Below are 14,982 nucleotides of genomic sequence, written 5' to 3'. Positions count from 1 at the left end.
TTAGGATTGGATCACAAAGTGCTATGGATATTACTAGTAACAGTTTTTGCTGACTGTGACATAGAGTTTGAGTGACAGAGTGTGTGAGGAGCAGCTCTGAGGGCAGAAAAAAACCCATAATGGCCCTGATCAGCCTCACCTGTGACCACCCCCCCCAGCCTGGCTGTGATTCAGGAGCCTGAATTAACCTCATCTGTGGCTCTGTGCTCTCTCCCTGAGCTGTGTTGTAGAAATATTGTTCTGTAATCCCCACTCTGGTCCTGCCTTTTAGCTGGATCGTGTGGTAGCTAAGCACCCTGCCCTGTCTCCTCTTGTTTCTGACGGGGTTTCCTGAAGGGACCTTTCACCTGGTCCATCCCTTTTTTTAGGGCTGTGAGTGGACCCTGTTACCAGCCTCTGTTTCTGTCTGCTGTCTCATCCTTGAACAGCCTTTTCTTTAGCAGTACTTCTTTGTTCGAGAATTGCCTCAAGTTTACTCTTCCATCTGAGCACATTTCCCGTGTAATTCCGCTAATAAGTAAACTGAGTGCAGATCACTGATGGGGTTTACTCACACGGGGCTCCTGTAATCATTGGCTGCATGTGGCTGAGACACTGAGGCTTGGCCTAAGAATAAACCAAGCACAACTGGTTCCACTGCTGGGCAGGGCTCCAGATCTCCCCTGAGGGTTGATTGCCCGTGACTTTGTGCCACTGAGGCTGAAGAGGAACCTGAGCAAGCCTGTTTCAGCTCCCTTTGGGGCTGAGGTGAGAGCATGAGCACATTCTGCTGCTGTTTGGTGTGTGGTAACTCATTAAACCTCAGTTATGCTCTGGGGTCTGGGAACTTCCTGCAAATTTCAGTGGAAACTTCCATGAAGGTTTCCATAACAGGGCAGGGGCTCAGCAACCAATTGAGGGACTCTGTCAAAATCCATCTGGGCTTCAAACAGAGGAGGGCAGAGGTGGGAGTAGAGATGCTGCTCAGTATCTGAGGGAGGCTGGATTGCATCTTCCCAGCAGCCAAGGCTCTCCAGGCCATAAATAATAACCCTGTGCAAGTCCACTGCCCTCTATTCCACAGGGAAAAAGACTTGCAGGGTTAAAGCCACTTGAGAAGTGATAAGGGATCTAAACAGGCTTTGGGCAGAATTCCCAGCAGATGCTGTTGGGAATACCATGGAAAAATTGAATTAATAATATGTAAGGGAGCATTGAAGTTCACTTGCTGTGAAAGTCACTCCCAGGTTGAACATCAGCATATCAAGAAACACTTTTGCTGTCGTGTTGTAGGAGGCAAAAAAAAGAAAAAAAAAAGAAAAAAAAAAAAAGATAAAATGGGTTAATTGTCCTCCTATTGGAGGACTTAACCATACATCAGTGGGAGAATAATCCCAGGTTATTTATGTTATGGTTATTAAATTCTTGGAACAAAACAGTTAATAGCAGCAAGTGGCTTAGGTTAATAATTAAGCACCCTCAATGGAGAGCTTTGAGCTGTCTGTGACGGGATTTGAGCCTTTTGGGAAGTTTGTCTGGTGGGTTTCAGCCCTGGGCAGAGTGACTGACACAACCCCAGCCTGAAATCTGTGGCAGAGCTGATGCCAAAGGGGGTGGAGCTCTTGTGCTAGTAACGGAGCCCCTGCACTTCACTCATCACAGGAATGGAGGAGGAACAAATTGAATAAGGTAAGAAAAAGTCCTGAAAAGAATAATAAAATTAAATCCAAATTATATTTTCTGCCCCTGCTTTGAAATGCAACATTCACTTGCACCAGGGTGCCAGACTCTGAGCTGTGCATTTTGCAGTGTGTTACTCAAATGTTTATGTTTTTAATTTATTAGAGTTCACAGCTGTTGTTCCCACAGGTGTGCAGTGAGAACAAAGAATACAGATGGGGTTTGTTTTAAAGTTACAGGGAAGGTCCTGGAGCCAGAGTCTTTTGAATTCCTCATGCATTGTTCAAGATGAACCTTTGGAGAACATACCTGCTGAGTGCTGGGCTGATATTCTTGTCAGGTGGGTGATGGAGAGGTGTTGTCTCCAACCACACCTGTAAAATCCAGAAGGGGTTGGATACAGACTGCCTGTGAAATGTGGAGAAGAGCCTCTAAAAGGCGTTGAAAACTATGGGATATTGACTGTGGCGCACTGGACATTGTCCACCCTTATTGTTGGTTTTCCATGGCATTATTTCCATAGACATAGAGGAGATTTCTGGATTAATTTTTAATTCTCTGTGTTCTACCTGAGTTCAAATCATACCTATTGGTTTTTGTTCACTTGATGATAAAAATGTCACTCTCTGCATGCTGACATTAAGGGTTCATGATACAAAAGCATCCAATATTTGGCTTCAGTGATCAATGCTGATGTTTGATCAAGTTGCATCCAAACACAGCTAAAAAGTTGGAAATCTCCTGAAATATTAATCAGAAAACTGGATAGCACTATAAAATGACTTCTGGAAAATTCTGGTCAGAGGCTGCATAAAAAGAAGCCAAATGCTGGTTCATCTCTCAGCTTCAGAGAATGAGGGTACCCAAAATAAATTCTAAATTATCTAAGGAATTTGGTACTTTTATGGAAGACATGGAATAGCAGGTTATAGGTGACTTAACACCATGAAGCAGGAGTTCTTTTCCATGCCTGTATGTCTTTCCTAAGGACTTCAGAAGGAAATAGCTGGACAGGCTGTCTTGGAGCCAGAAGAAGGTATATTTTGTAGGCAGCCTTAATTTTGATAGGGTGCACAGAAGTCAGCAAACATCTCTTCTTTGAGAGATGAAGGCATAAATTTTAAGTTAATCATCTTTAATTCTTGAGGATGACATGAGGCTCAGGCTGTAGCTTGGTTCACCAAGCCCTGAAGGCATCAACACTTCCCTGAGGGGAGCTGTAAATGGAGGAGAGAGGTGGGGGGAAAAAGGATGGGCTACATGATTAATTTGGGTACCTGAGAAGGAGAAATTAAATAAAGGGTGGGATAACATGAATACAGCTCTCAGACCACTGTGTCTCTTCCTGAATAAAGTGTTTTAGACATTTGCATTTCCCTTCAGCCTGATGGAGCTGGTTTGTTTTTGCAGGGAGAGCCTCAGGATCACTCATCAAGCCCCATGAGGGCAGCATTGCTGGAGGAACATGGATTACCATCACTCTGGATGGTGAGCTTTAAATTCTTATGAAGTATGTGTTGAAATAGAATCATAGAAAGGTTGGATTGAAAGGGATCTTGAAAATCATCTTGTTCCACACCCCCTGCCATGGGCAGGGACATCTTCCACTATCCCAGGTTGCTCTAAACCCCCTCCAACCTGGCCTTTCCATCCAGGAATGTAAAAATAACAGATAATCAGCTCCTTTCTCAGATTTGTGGTTGGAGTTACAAAACCTACCCAACAGACCCATAGGCTGTGATGCTGATAACATGAAATCAGCTTGAAATTATCACTTTATAATCTTTAAACTTTATAATAGTGAAATAATCACTATTGCTGAAGGTTTATATCTAAGCAACAGAAGTCAAAAAGTTTACTTTATTTTTGCAGATGTAGGGATAGAAATTTCTTCCCTGCTCCTGTCCTTTTATTGGAGAAAAGCTAAAAATCTGCTCCCTTCATATGTTCTGTAATGCTGGAGCGTTTACAACTCTTATTGTAAACATGAGATCTGAGTAAAAATCACGGAAAATTATATGTCATGTCCATTTGGGCCCGAAACCAACTGTACAAGTCTAGGTCTGCTTTTCCACAGTGATGAATATTTATTCATTGGGAAGAGAGTTGGTTTCTGAACCAGTGCAAGGTTGTTAGCTGGCACAGACTGCCTCGGGCAGTGGTAGAGTCACCAGGGGGATTTAAAAGATGTGTGGAAGTGCACTTGGGGACGTGGGTTTTACCCTTCCAATTCTCTCCCCCATCCCCCTGGGGGAAAGGTGAGTGAGTGGCTATGTGGGGCTGAGTTGGCAGCTGGGGTTAAATCACCACAATGTGAAATTACACAGACGTGGTTTTAAAAAGCCTGATCAAGCGCTCTAAGCATTATTCCTAGTGAAGCTGGGTTGTACCTCCAAAAATGTTTGTTGTGCAGCTGGGAGTCATCTTTTCCTCACAGAGCTCTTCTGGTTGACTTTCTTGCTTAGGCTCAACATCCCACCAGCTAGAATCTGTCTCTCCAGCCAGTGCATCCCAGTTGGAGGTGTCCCTGGTGAATCCAGACCTTCCCAGGCTGCCGTGTGATGTCTCTCCTCTGTACTTGGACTTCCCCTCTATCAGGTGCAGAACAAGGTATGATCCATAGTTACACTGTGGGTGAGACCTTGCCCTTTGTCAAACAGGATCCTTATTTTCCTTCAGTGCCTGCACAGGCAGCTTGGGAGTTGAAAGAATTCCTACAGCTGCTACTGTTGCCTCACTGAGAACCTTCTAACCTGGGCTGATTTATTCTTGCGTCAAATTCATGGAGCACAAGGCTACCTTGAGCCATGAGGGACACAGAGAGGCTTCCTGGGCAGTCCAGACTCAGACCTCCAAAGGTTTGTAGACATCTAGCTCTCTGATGCAAAACTCCCAAGAAAGTCTTGGAGGAGACACTACCAGCTTTTGGTGTCCTTGACCTGTCCAAGGTGATAGAGAGAGGTTATGAATAGAACAGGAAATAAATTTGGTAGCTGGGCAGTTTAAGCTGCCTGTTTTCTATTCTGTCATAGCTTTAACACAGCTTGTTGAACTGGGAGGTTGGGGTGTCTGAAGAGGAACCTAATGGGATTCTTGCATATTTTGCTGCTATGATTTGGCTGGAAATTAATTCTGCTGGGTGCTGTGGTGGGAAGCTGTGTGAATCAAGGGTGCAGCATTAATTTGTGGACCAGGATCAAGATGCCCTGCAGATCTGGGCAGCCCTGGGTCGTTTTATTTCTAATGAATAACAATTATTTTCTGTGCATGCCCAGTGACAATGTTTGTGTTTTGCATTAACAGTAATTTGGGTAGAGTTGTGATGCAGTTCTATCACCTTCTGCTCTTAACTGTGATTTCTTGCTGTGTTTCTACTTTTAAAATGTTATTTTAAAGTTTTGCTTCATATGTGTGAAGTTTGGGCTGACAGTGTTAGTCTTTTGCTCCATGGTAGTCTCAGTGGACTTGCTGTGAATGGATACTCTGTAAAGGACTTGACATTTCCTAAACAAAATTTGTATAAAAATAATATAATATTACACATTTTCTTCCACCTAGGTCTTCACCCCAGGAGGGTTTGTACTACGTGGAGGTGATCTTTAAAGGACATGTGGTTAACAACCTGACTGAGGTGGAGAAAGAGAACTATTCTTTCAAGGTAATCGCCAAGCAAGGGCAGAAGTGAGGATAAAGAAAGCCCAGGGTACTGAAGGGAGTGAAGCTTCGACATTGTGTCAGAGGAAATGCATTGAAATGGTTGGAATCACGGAATGATTTGGATTGGAAGGGACCTCTAAGACCATTCAATTCCAACCCTAAGCTAAAGAAAGGTGGGGAGAGGCTTTTTGCTAAGGCATGTTCGAGACAGAACCAAGGGGGATGGCTTCAAACTGAAAGAGAGTAGGTTTGGATTGGATGTTAGAGAAAAAACTGTTTAATGTGAGGCCCTGGCACACAACGTGAGGCCCTGGGAAGTGTTCCAGGCCAGGTTTGACAGGGTTTGGAGCAATCTGGGATGGTGGTAGGTGTCCCTGCACATGGCAGAGGTGTGGAATGAGAAGGCCTTTGAGGTCTCTTCCAACTCAAACCATTCTGGGATTCTGTGATCTCCTGCAGAACAGAATCCTTAACCATGACTGTGCTTTGGGATGAGGCCTGGTGTGTTTGGAAGCCACATCCCACCTCTGTGCTAACTTTGAACAAAACCCCCAGCCTTTTCAGTAAATTGCACATTAAAGCTGAAGAGTCATTGGGTGGTTCAGCTAGCTTAGAGAGCTGATGAAAAATCACCAGGGGATGCTGTTAATGAGGCACATTCCAAGCTAAATAAACCACAGTGTGTCTCTTTGTTTTGGGGCTGGGCCCCGGGAGCTACGGGTATTAAAAATTAATTTTGCCTCCGCATTAGATTGGAAAAGCTGCTGCAGGCAGCAACAAGTCTGAGCAGCTCCAAAGTGGCACTGTGTCAGCCAGTGGCCCCAATTTCATGCTGCTTTTGGCTTCTTTCTCAACATCTTCTCCAGCCTGGTGTGGTGCTGCCTTTGCTCCCCAGAAGTGGCCATTGCTGGAGGTAGTTTGTGTCTGCTCACTGATTTTTAACATGAGCAGAAGTAGGAGGGAAGGCAAAGGGTGAGCTCTGAAAGGGAATGGGCTTCAAGGAAAGCTTAGGAAAAACCCCTGAAATATGCAATGGTCTCTTTGAATTAATGCAACAAATTAATTTTTTATGGTATTTATTGGGCTGTGAGCAGCATCTGTAAGTGCCAGCAAGGACATGAGGGGGCTCATAAAGGAGGTGGGGAGGATGAGCAAGTCCAAAAAGGATGGGGAAGGGTCTGGAGCACAAATCTAATGAGGGATCTGTGGGGGCTCAGCCTGGAGAAAAGGAGTCTCAGGGGGACCTTCTCACTCTCCACAACTCCTTGACAGAAGGATGCAGCCGGGGGGAGGTTGTCCTCTTCTCCCAGGTTACAAGATACAGGATGAGAAAATTGCCTCAGGTTGCACCAGGGGAGGTTTGGATTGGATATTAGGGAAAATTTCTTCCCCAAAGGATTGTCAAACACCAGGGAAGGTGGAATCACCAGCCCTGGAGGGATTGAAAAACCATGCTGATGTGGCATTTGGGGATATGTTTTACTGGATTTAGCAGTGTTGGGTTAATGGTTGGGCTTGATGATTTTCAAGGTTTTTTTCCTCAGAGGTGAAGGTGCTCCTTTCCCCACAAAAATCTGAGTTGTATTGCTGTAAGATAGGCCAAGACAAAGCCTTTGCTCCACTGCCTTAAAGTATCCAACAAACTTGCCAAGGAGTGGCTGAAGTATTTCACATCTATGATGATGAAATTGTTCTGAAGGACATACTATTGGGAAGAAAAAGTGTGTCACCATTAAAGATAAAATGCAAGTTTTAACTTCAGCTAAAGCATGACTTAGAAATTTGATAGTGTATTAAACAGTGTCTTCTGACATTGGGTTGAGCCAGGGTGGGCAATTCAGGCACAAAAGAAGATGTAAAAATGTCACAAATCCAGATTCTGAATGGAGAGGGGGTTAGAAAGGAAGAATTCTCTTTGCTTCCTTCCCAGAGCAGGACTCTGCTTCAAAGATTAGATGTGGGGTGTGAGTCCCTGAAAGGCAGCTGCTGGCCGGGCTGTGAGAAATGCGCTGTCAGGTGGGGTAGGACTGCTGCAGAAATAGCTGACTTTTCACTGCAAATTTCCCTTTGCAGTTCTCAGCTGAGCAGACACCTGTGGTTTACCAAATTAATCCATCATCTGGCACCCCAGGTATGGGACCTTTCTTTAATCTGTAATGCCATACAGACCTTTTGCTTATTGGGGTTTTAGCACAGACTTTAAAGTCACAAAAGAAGTCATTCACTGATTTTGGTCTGAAAAATTAACTGGGATATGGGAGATTCCCCCCCCCCCCCCCCCCCCCCCCCCGTTTCTATTTCTCCTGTATTTCCAGGTTTCTTTAGAGAAAATTGAAAATTTGATCCTCAAAGTCAAGATTAATCAAAAGATTTTGGTCTCTCAAGAGTTCAGATAGTCACATGGGTGATTATATCACACAGATGCAAGTCAATCTAAATCAATCCCTAATTTCCAACTGTTTTCAGGTGTCGTTCAGCTCTAGATTCTCCTGCCTTCATGGTGTCAGTATGGAGGTTTCTGTGTTAGCTGGATGGATGTTTCACCTCCCAGTGTGAATGAAGAGCAGGAGAATAATTTGGCCACACTTCTGCCAAGGTCCTTCTTTAGACCTTTAACTTAGACCTTTAACCTGTCTGGTGTACAAAAATTTTGTAATTTTGGTTGTCTCATGAGGTTCTACAGCGGCATTGGGTTAGAAAGTGGGCTTTAGTTAACAAGAGTTGAGGAAAAATTGTCAGATCTGTGCAAATACACATCTGCAAAAAAATTTGGAATGTATTTGGATTTTTTTTTGGTGGGAAACAAAGACACGTGCATTTAGAAAAGTAAATTAAGTACAAAATCATCTTGAGCCATGGTAGAAGCTGGGAGTACATTCAGTGCAGGAACCCCTGAAAAATTCATAAAGACCATGAATTCCTTTTGTTCAGCTCAGAAAATCTGCAAACAAGTTCTCTGCTTTTAAAAGACTCTTTTCAATTTCCATTTTCTCTTAAACAGGAAATTTAATAGAGATTCATGGGAAGACAATTGCTGGGAGATATGAGACCCTGGACTTCAACGTGGATTATATTGATGGGTAATTATGAACTCTCAGCTATCTGCTGCAGTCCCTGTAAATTGGCATTTCTTCCATCAGCCTCCTCGACAGCAATAAATTGCAACCAGTTGGCCCAGAATTGCCATTTACTTCCTTTGTGGTTTATTGCAGCTCATGAGTTGGGCTCCAGCAAACTTTGTTAATCTAATTGCAACTGGTCCATTAAGCTGGTTGGTTTGTTTACTGGCAGCACAGTCAATCACAGCTCAGTGTGAATTGTACTGTAATTGCAGCTGGCTGCTGTAGATTTTATTTTGGCTAGCAAATTAAAATTTAACTAATTAAAATAATGTCAGAGTCGAAAAGTTAAATAAATTTTCCCCTTTCCATTTGCATTTTTTTTTTTTAGAAAAAAGTCTATTAGTTTGAAGCAGATGCTCTGGTGAACCAGAAGACTAAAGAGAAGTATTTTGAGACAAAAGGCTTTGTTGTTCACAGTTTTAAACACTCTGTATTTGTTTCCTTGTTCTGAGAGGTTTGAATTTTTTTTTTATGTTGCTTCTGTGATTACATGCAACAGAGAAAAGATAGTAGATTAAAAAAACCCCCTTATTTTAGGATAGCAGCCCCTTTAAATGCAGTGGATACAAAAAAAGCATCAACACTGTCCTGCTGTGTGTCATCTATATTTCCATACGTATGGATGTATTGTCAAATGTTAATTCATGATTTCTGTGCTAATGGCAGCAAAAAACTAAGCACAGGTAAGTATTTTAAAGATAAACTATTAATCCACAGTTACTCTGCTGACAGTTTAAGGGTCATTTCAGGAGCCAGGAAAGGTATATATTCTTGGTAGTTAAAATTTTTAATTGAAGCAGCAGATATCTAACAATGAGATGCTTTTTAATGACTTCTCAAACTGATTGGAAATGTCCCTTGCTAAGTGATTAAACTCCTTGCTGGTGTGAAGGAAAGTCCAGTGCAGATTCCTGCCATGCCACCCCTGCACTGTGCACATCAGCATCCTTTGTTTGGTATCAGTTATTGTTTTACCTGCCTCTGGTGGAGCCCTGGAACCTTTGATCAAGGGGAAGAAAGGCTGCTCTGTCTGAGTGCAGGCTGGATGTGCCTGCAGTGCTCTGCTGCCAGATTACTCATTTACAGCTCAACCTCACCAAAAGGAAATGGCCTCAAAATCCCAGCATACCAGACAGGTTCCCTTTGTAGCTCCACATGAATAATTTGCCCATTTTTGGTGTGTTAGGAAATAGGTACCAGGTGGGGACTTGGACTTGACCAGAGCAGCCTGTCACTCAGTCATGCCAATTCAGGATTTGGAGCAAAAAAAAAGAGGGAAGGGTTTTTCTACTTTCAAGTGTGTTCTGCACCTTTTTGCTTGTTCTGTCTGGGATGCACTGGTCCAGTGATGCTGAACAATCATCTGGCAGAACTGATTTTTTTTTTAAACTTCTGTAAAAGGAAAGGTTCTCAATATCAGCCACCTGTATTATAAAAGCAAGTTCTTTTAGAAAAACCTCATAAAACTACATTCTGAAACACAAGCCATAGGAAACTGCAATGTGAGGGTTGGGTCATCACAAAGTGTTTGCATTACAGGTTTTAATTGCCTATTTCCTTTAATTGCCTGTTAATTCTCAAGGAATCATTGCCAGCTTTTGCTTATTCTGCTGATTACTCTGAATTTATTCCTCCCACCTTCTTCCTCCTCTCCCGTGGAAGTTGTCCCATATTGATTGTTAAGGAACAGATATTTAAATTTTTTATTAGGAGCTTGGGTGATTTCTGCTGAAGTTGTTTGTAGTGTTTTTCCTCAATGAGATAAAGAAATGTCTGAGCTGCATCTTGATTGTACTTGCTGAAGTTGATGCTGCCTGCTGGTTTGGAAGGTGTGGGTGGGTATTGCCCTCCTGGAGTTCATCCTTGCCCTCAGGGAGGACAGATTGGATCATTCAGAGCTGGCATGAGGTGTCTCCAAGAGTGCCCTGCTGCACTCTCGCAGAGCTGCAGTTCCCACAGTATTTGGGGAATGCAGTTTGCAAGTACAGAGATGAGAGATTAAGGCTTGTCCCATTTTCTAAATGGTTAATAAATGTTAGATACAAGTGGGGGGAAATTCCTCTCCCTTCGGAAAATATCGGCTGCTGATTTTAACAGGATCAGGTTTTCATCTGTATCACATCATATCTTTTTTTTTTTTTTTTTTTCTTTTCTTTTTTTTTCCCTTCCCAGGCCAGCTGTTCTTACATCAGAAGGAGATGGATGGATCAGTCTCTGCTCTTTTGCTGACAGGAGAGCTGGAAGCGCGTCAGTTCTTGTATACTTTGGGTTTGTGTTGGTGCAAGCTTGTGCACAAAAATATTTGTGGCTTTTGGAGAAACTCTTCTGCTTTGGCTTAAAATAGAGAGAGACCCTGGGGAGTTATGGTCCGTGATGGGGTGGGTGAGGGTTGCCGGCTTTCTGCAGCTTCAACCACTTAAATGTAAATGTGAGCTAATGATGGGAATTGTGTCATTCCATGACTCCAGAGGGTTGATGCAGTGCCAGCACATCTGTTTTAATTGCTCACGTGCTCATTCTCAGTTTAGGAACCTGCAGAGGAGCAAGTAGAGGGGAAACATTTTTGTCCTATTCACCTTGTGCCTGCATTTGTCCCTGCTCAGTCTTTTTTTTATTTCAAGGGGGTGTTCTGAAGGCCACCAACAGCATCAGCTTCTGGAAACAGGTGTAAAGAAGCCAAGCTGGAGTGCTGCTGCTGGGAGACATCCTCCTAAGCTGCTGAACTCTTGATATTAATGGGAAGAAGGGTTGTTCCTCTCCCATCCCACCTGCTTCACTCCCATGTTTCTAAATACAGAAAATCATGACTATCTTGGGTGTACAAGCCCACATCTTCTACTGGTTAGTTGATTCTACTATATTTTGCTTATTTTTTGCTCCCAAGGCTCAGTGAAGCCCTTTGTCCCTCTACAGTTACCCTCTTCAGGTGAAGGATGGACTGGGGACTCTGCAGTGCCGGCTGGAAGGGAACCACATAGGTTGGTGAAAAGGGATAAAACCCACGGGTTTCTGTCACTCCTGCAACTCCAGAGGATGAAGGGAGGAGGGTGTCTGTCATGAGTTTGAGTTCTGTCCCCAAAGTTGGAATGTGGCTCAGGGCTGAGTTCATAAAACCAGCTTTAGCTTCAGGGTTGCCAGCCTTCAGCACAGCCCCTGCCGTGGTTTGTGTCCTCTGCACAGTCTGGGAGAGCATGAAGGGAAACCAGGACATGATGTGGACATTGCTGACAGCCAACAGGGTGATTTGGGCTCTTTGCTCATTTTTCTACTTTTATTCTTCTTGTCTGTCATGGACCTTCCCTTTAGTGCTTTATTAGAGGAATAAATTGGGTATTCCCTTCTATTCACAGTCTCTCCAGCAGCAGGGGGAGTTCCCTTTCATTTTTCTTCACTTCCAAGCACTCTGAACAAGTTTCTAATTTCTTGTGGAGGCTTTGAGCTCCAGCCTTCCTGTTTAGGAAAGGTATTGTGAGCTAAATATGTAAAATAGACTTTCCTTACTGTTGTAAGGAAAATGTAAGGAAAGGAGAATGAAGCCCAGGGAAGCAGGACAAGATTTGGTAGGACTTACTCCATACTTCTGCCTTAAAGCATTATCAATTTTCTCTCCCCCAGGGTCCCACAATGTCAGCTTCTTGGTGTTTAACAAAGGAAAGTGAGTAAAAAAATAATTTCTCTCTTCTTCTCTGGTTTTGCATGGGGATACAGCTGCATTTGAGTCCAGGATGAGTGAACGATGAATTATGCATTTCATTGCTCAGAAATAAAATTTTGTTATCTTGAGATGGTTGTCTGACTGGGAAAGAAATGGGGGAGTTTTTCTCCCAAAGCATTTCCACGTTGGTGTTTTATACTTTACCTTCAGTGTCCAAAACATAAGAGATCTTATCTAGGACAAGAGGGAATGGCTGAAGGAGAATGGATTCAGATTGCATATTAGGGAGAAATCCTTCCCTGTGAGGGTGGGGAGGCCCTGGCACAGGTTTCCCAGCGAAGCTGTGGTTGCCCCTGGATCCCTGGGAGTGTCCAAGGCCAGGCTGGACAGGGCTTGGAGCAGCCTGGGATAGTGGAATATGTCCCTGCCCATGGCAGGGGGTGGGACTGGATTTTCTTTAACATCCCTTCCCACTCAAACCATTCTGTGCTCTGTTAAATCTAGCTGAATTAAATCCTTTCACGTTGCTTTTAACTGTTCATCCAAATGGGAAAGAATTAAACCATAAAAGGAGGTGAAAACAGGTTCTGACCGTGTCAAAACATACTTTACAATGTGCTAGTACTTCTCATAAAGTGTTTCAGCCATGTAATGGGCTCTCATGAATCAATGCCTCAATGTGCTGGTGAAAGGAGTTGTTGGAGCTTGCAGAAATATTCCACTATTCTTCTGGAGAGTGTGTGTTCAACCCTGCCAAATGAAGGTCTGCTTTTTATTTACACAGCCCAGGATCTCTCAGGCATTTTCTCTCTTGCAGGTCAGCAGTGCACAAAGGTGCTTGGCTCATCAGTGCCAAACAAGAACTTTTCATGTATCAGACTCATCCAGGTATTCACTGATCCATCTCGCTGGCACTGTCTTCTGTCACTCCCAAGGTGATCTAAGAAAAAACCTCTCACTGCAGCTTTCTCCAGGGATGTAATCCTGTTCTGTCCTCAGTTTGGTGTTCCAGTCCTCTGGTATGGGCTTGACTAAGCAAAAAGCTGCAGATCAAAAATTACACAACAACCACGGCAACAACAATCAATATGTGTGATTTTCCTTGTCCTGTCAGATCAATTACAAAATCGAGGTGTTGCTCATAGAGAAACTTTCCTCCCTCAAATCACTCTGTGTTTGGTGAGGCTGAAATTTTGAAAATGCAGAACTCAGGATGAGAGCTCCCACCCTGGCTACAGGGAGGAGGTGATCAGCTACTCCAAGAACTGAGTTCTGGATAAGTGGTGAATGGCAGGGTGCTGCACCATGAGTTAAAAAAATTACTTAAGATACATTAAAAATAACCTGCATGGGATGTTTCAAGGTGTATTGTAGACAACTCTCTGTTAAGAAGGGTAATTTTGTCTTTATTTACAATTTAAAGCAGAGTGAAATGAAATAACCATGCGTGAAGTTGGCTGTGGGCAAAGCATGAACAGAAAGGTCTGCTAGATCAGTCCAGTAAACAGTACTGTGCTAGTCAATAGTGTAAAATTAATGTTTAAATACCAGATGAATTAACAAAAAAGATGCAGGTATAGACCAAGTTCCCTCATCTTTTTCTTATTAGTAATTTTTTTTCCAGAGCTAGAAAAGTAGAACTGGGTGATTAAACTCCAATATGAATGCAAAGTGGGTAATTGTCATCAAAAAGAAAAAAATAATTTTCCTGTGGAATGGCACACCTGTAACAGATAAAATCCTGAAAGAATCTCATGGTCATGATGTGGACACAGATATTCAACTCCCTTCATTTGTTCCTGAAGTCTGAGGGATGATTGGAAAGAGTGGTAGCATTTAAACCTATGGGCTAAATTGAGACATGAGCCAGAGAAGGTCAACAGGATTAAAACAGTTTTAATTCTGCTTTTTTATTTTTCCCCAGAGATCCTCAGTAGCACAGAACAGAGCAGTTTGCAATCTGAGCATGACAGATGCAGCCACTGCTAAGTAACAGCCCCACCATTGCAGTGGTCCCCCTGTCAAATTATCCATACTGTTCATTCCTGGTGTCATCCCAGAGGCTGCCAAAAAACAGGGATCAGTGAGAAGCTGGTTTCATTCACAGGAGCCTGCTCTGGCTGGAAGCAGTGGAAGTGTACTTCAGGCTTTCCCAGAAATGGGGCTGGGATTAAACTCCAAGGCTTGTGCTCAGATCCCTCTTTTCCTTCCCCTGCAGAGATATTCTCCGTGTTCCCAGCTGGAGGGAGCCTGGCAGGGGGCACTGACCTCACAGTCACTGGGGATTTCTTTGAGGAGCCAGTGCAGGTCACTGCTGCAGGTAAGAGCAGAAACACGTGGGTTTTATTTTTTTAAATACACTTTGGCCCTGACTGCAAAATGCAAGAGATGTTCAGGCATACTGATGTGGGAATTGTAGGACTCACCTCCGGGAAGTCCAGTTATTCTGATTGTGGGCATGAACTGCTCTGTTTGCTGGTAGTACCAGCCCAGGCTTGTGGCAAAATGCTGATCCCTTTTGGGAACAAGGTGGATGGGAGGGGATTCTGCCTCTCTGCCCTGGTGGGACCCCACCCAGAGTACCACATCCAGGGTCCTCAGCACAGGAAAATCATGGACCTGTTGGAATGAATCCAGAGGAGGGTGGCAAAAATGAGCTGAGGGATAGAACACATATGCTATAAGGAAAGGCTGAGAGGGATGAGGCAGTTCAGACTGGAGAAAATAAAGCTCCAAGGAGACCTTGGAGCACTTTTCAGTGCCAAAAGGAGCTTCAACAGAGCAACCTGGTCTAGTGGAAGGTGACCCTGTCCATAGGTGCTCGGAGCTACATGTTTGTAAGTTCCCTTCCTACCCAAACCATTCCATGACTCTGAGATGTGTTTTTGC

The 14,982-nt window shown here is 43.6% G+C and overlaps 1 protein-coding gene across 1 annotated transcript in view; it reads left to right on the top strand.

Annotated features, from left to right (window-relative positions):
* Window positions 1–920: 920 nt before the first annotated feature.
* Window positions 921–14,982, top strand: part of PKHD1 (PKHD1 ciliary IPT domain containing fibrocystin/polyductin) — a 237,385-nt gene continuing 223,323 nt past the window's right edge. Inside the window, exons 1-12 of the mRNA XM_066180094.1 lie at window positions 921–1,668; window positions 1,893–1,999; window positions 3,070–3,147; window positions 4,125–4,269; window positions 5,218–5,317; window positions 7,390–7,447; window positions 8,318–8,396; window positions 10,611–10,685; window positions 11,352–11,416; window positions 12,054–12,093; window positions 12,911–12,981; window positions 14,312–14,413. Coding sequence (XP_066036191.1) covers window positions 1,948–1,999; window positions 3,070–3,147; window positions 4,125–4,269; window positions 5,218–5,317; window positions 7,390–7,447; window positions 8,318–8,396; window positions 10,611–10,685; window positions 11,352–11,416; window positions 12,054–12,093; window positions 12,911–12,981; window positions 14,312–14,413 — 865 coding nt within the window. The 5' untranslated portion in view covers window positions 921–1,668; window positions 1,893–1,947. The remainder of the gene's footprint in view (window positions 1,669–1,892; window positions 2,000–3,069; window positions 3,148–4,124; window positions 4,270–5,217; window positions 5,318–7,389; window positions 7,448–8,317; window positions 8,397–10,610; window positions 10,686–11,351; window positions 11,417–12,053; window positions 12,094–12,910; window positions 12,982–14,311; window positions 14,414–14,982) is intronic.

The sequence above is a fragment of the Chamaea fasciata genome, unplaced genomic scaffold (assembly GCF_029207755.1).
Source record: "Chamaea fasciata isolate MVZ Bird 193981 ecotype frontalis unplaced genomic scaffold, bChaFas1.0.hap1 SCAF_3, whole genome shotgun sequence".
NCBI classification, from domain to species: domain Eukaryota; kingdom Metazoa; phylum Chordata; class Aves; order Passeriformes; family Sylviidae; genus Chamaea; species Chamaea fasciata.
This window is presented reverse-complemented; position numbering and strand designations above follow the sequence as displayed.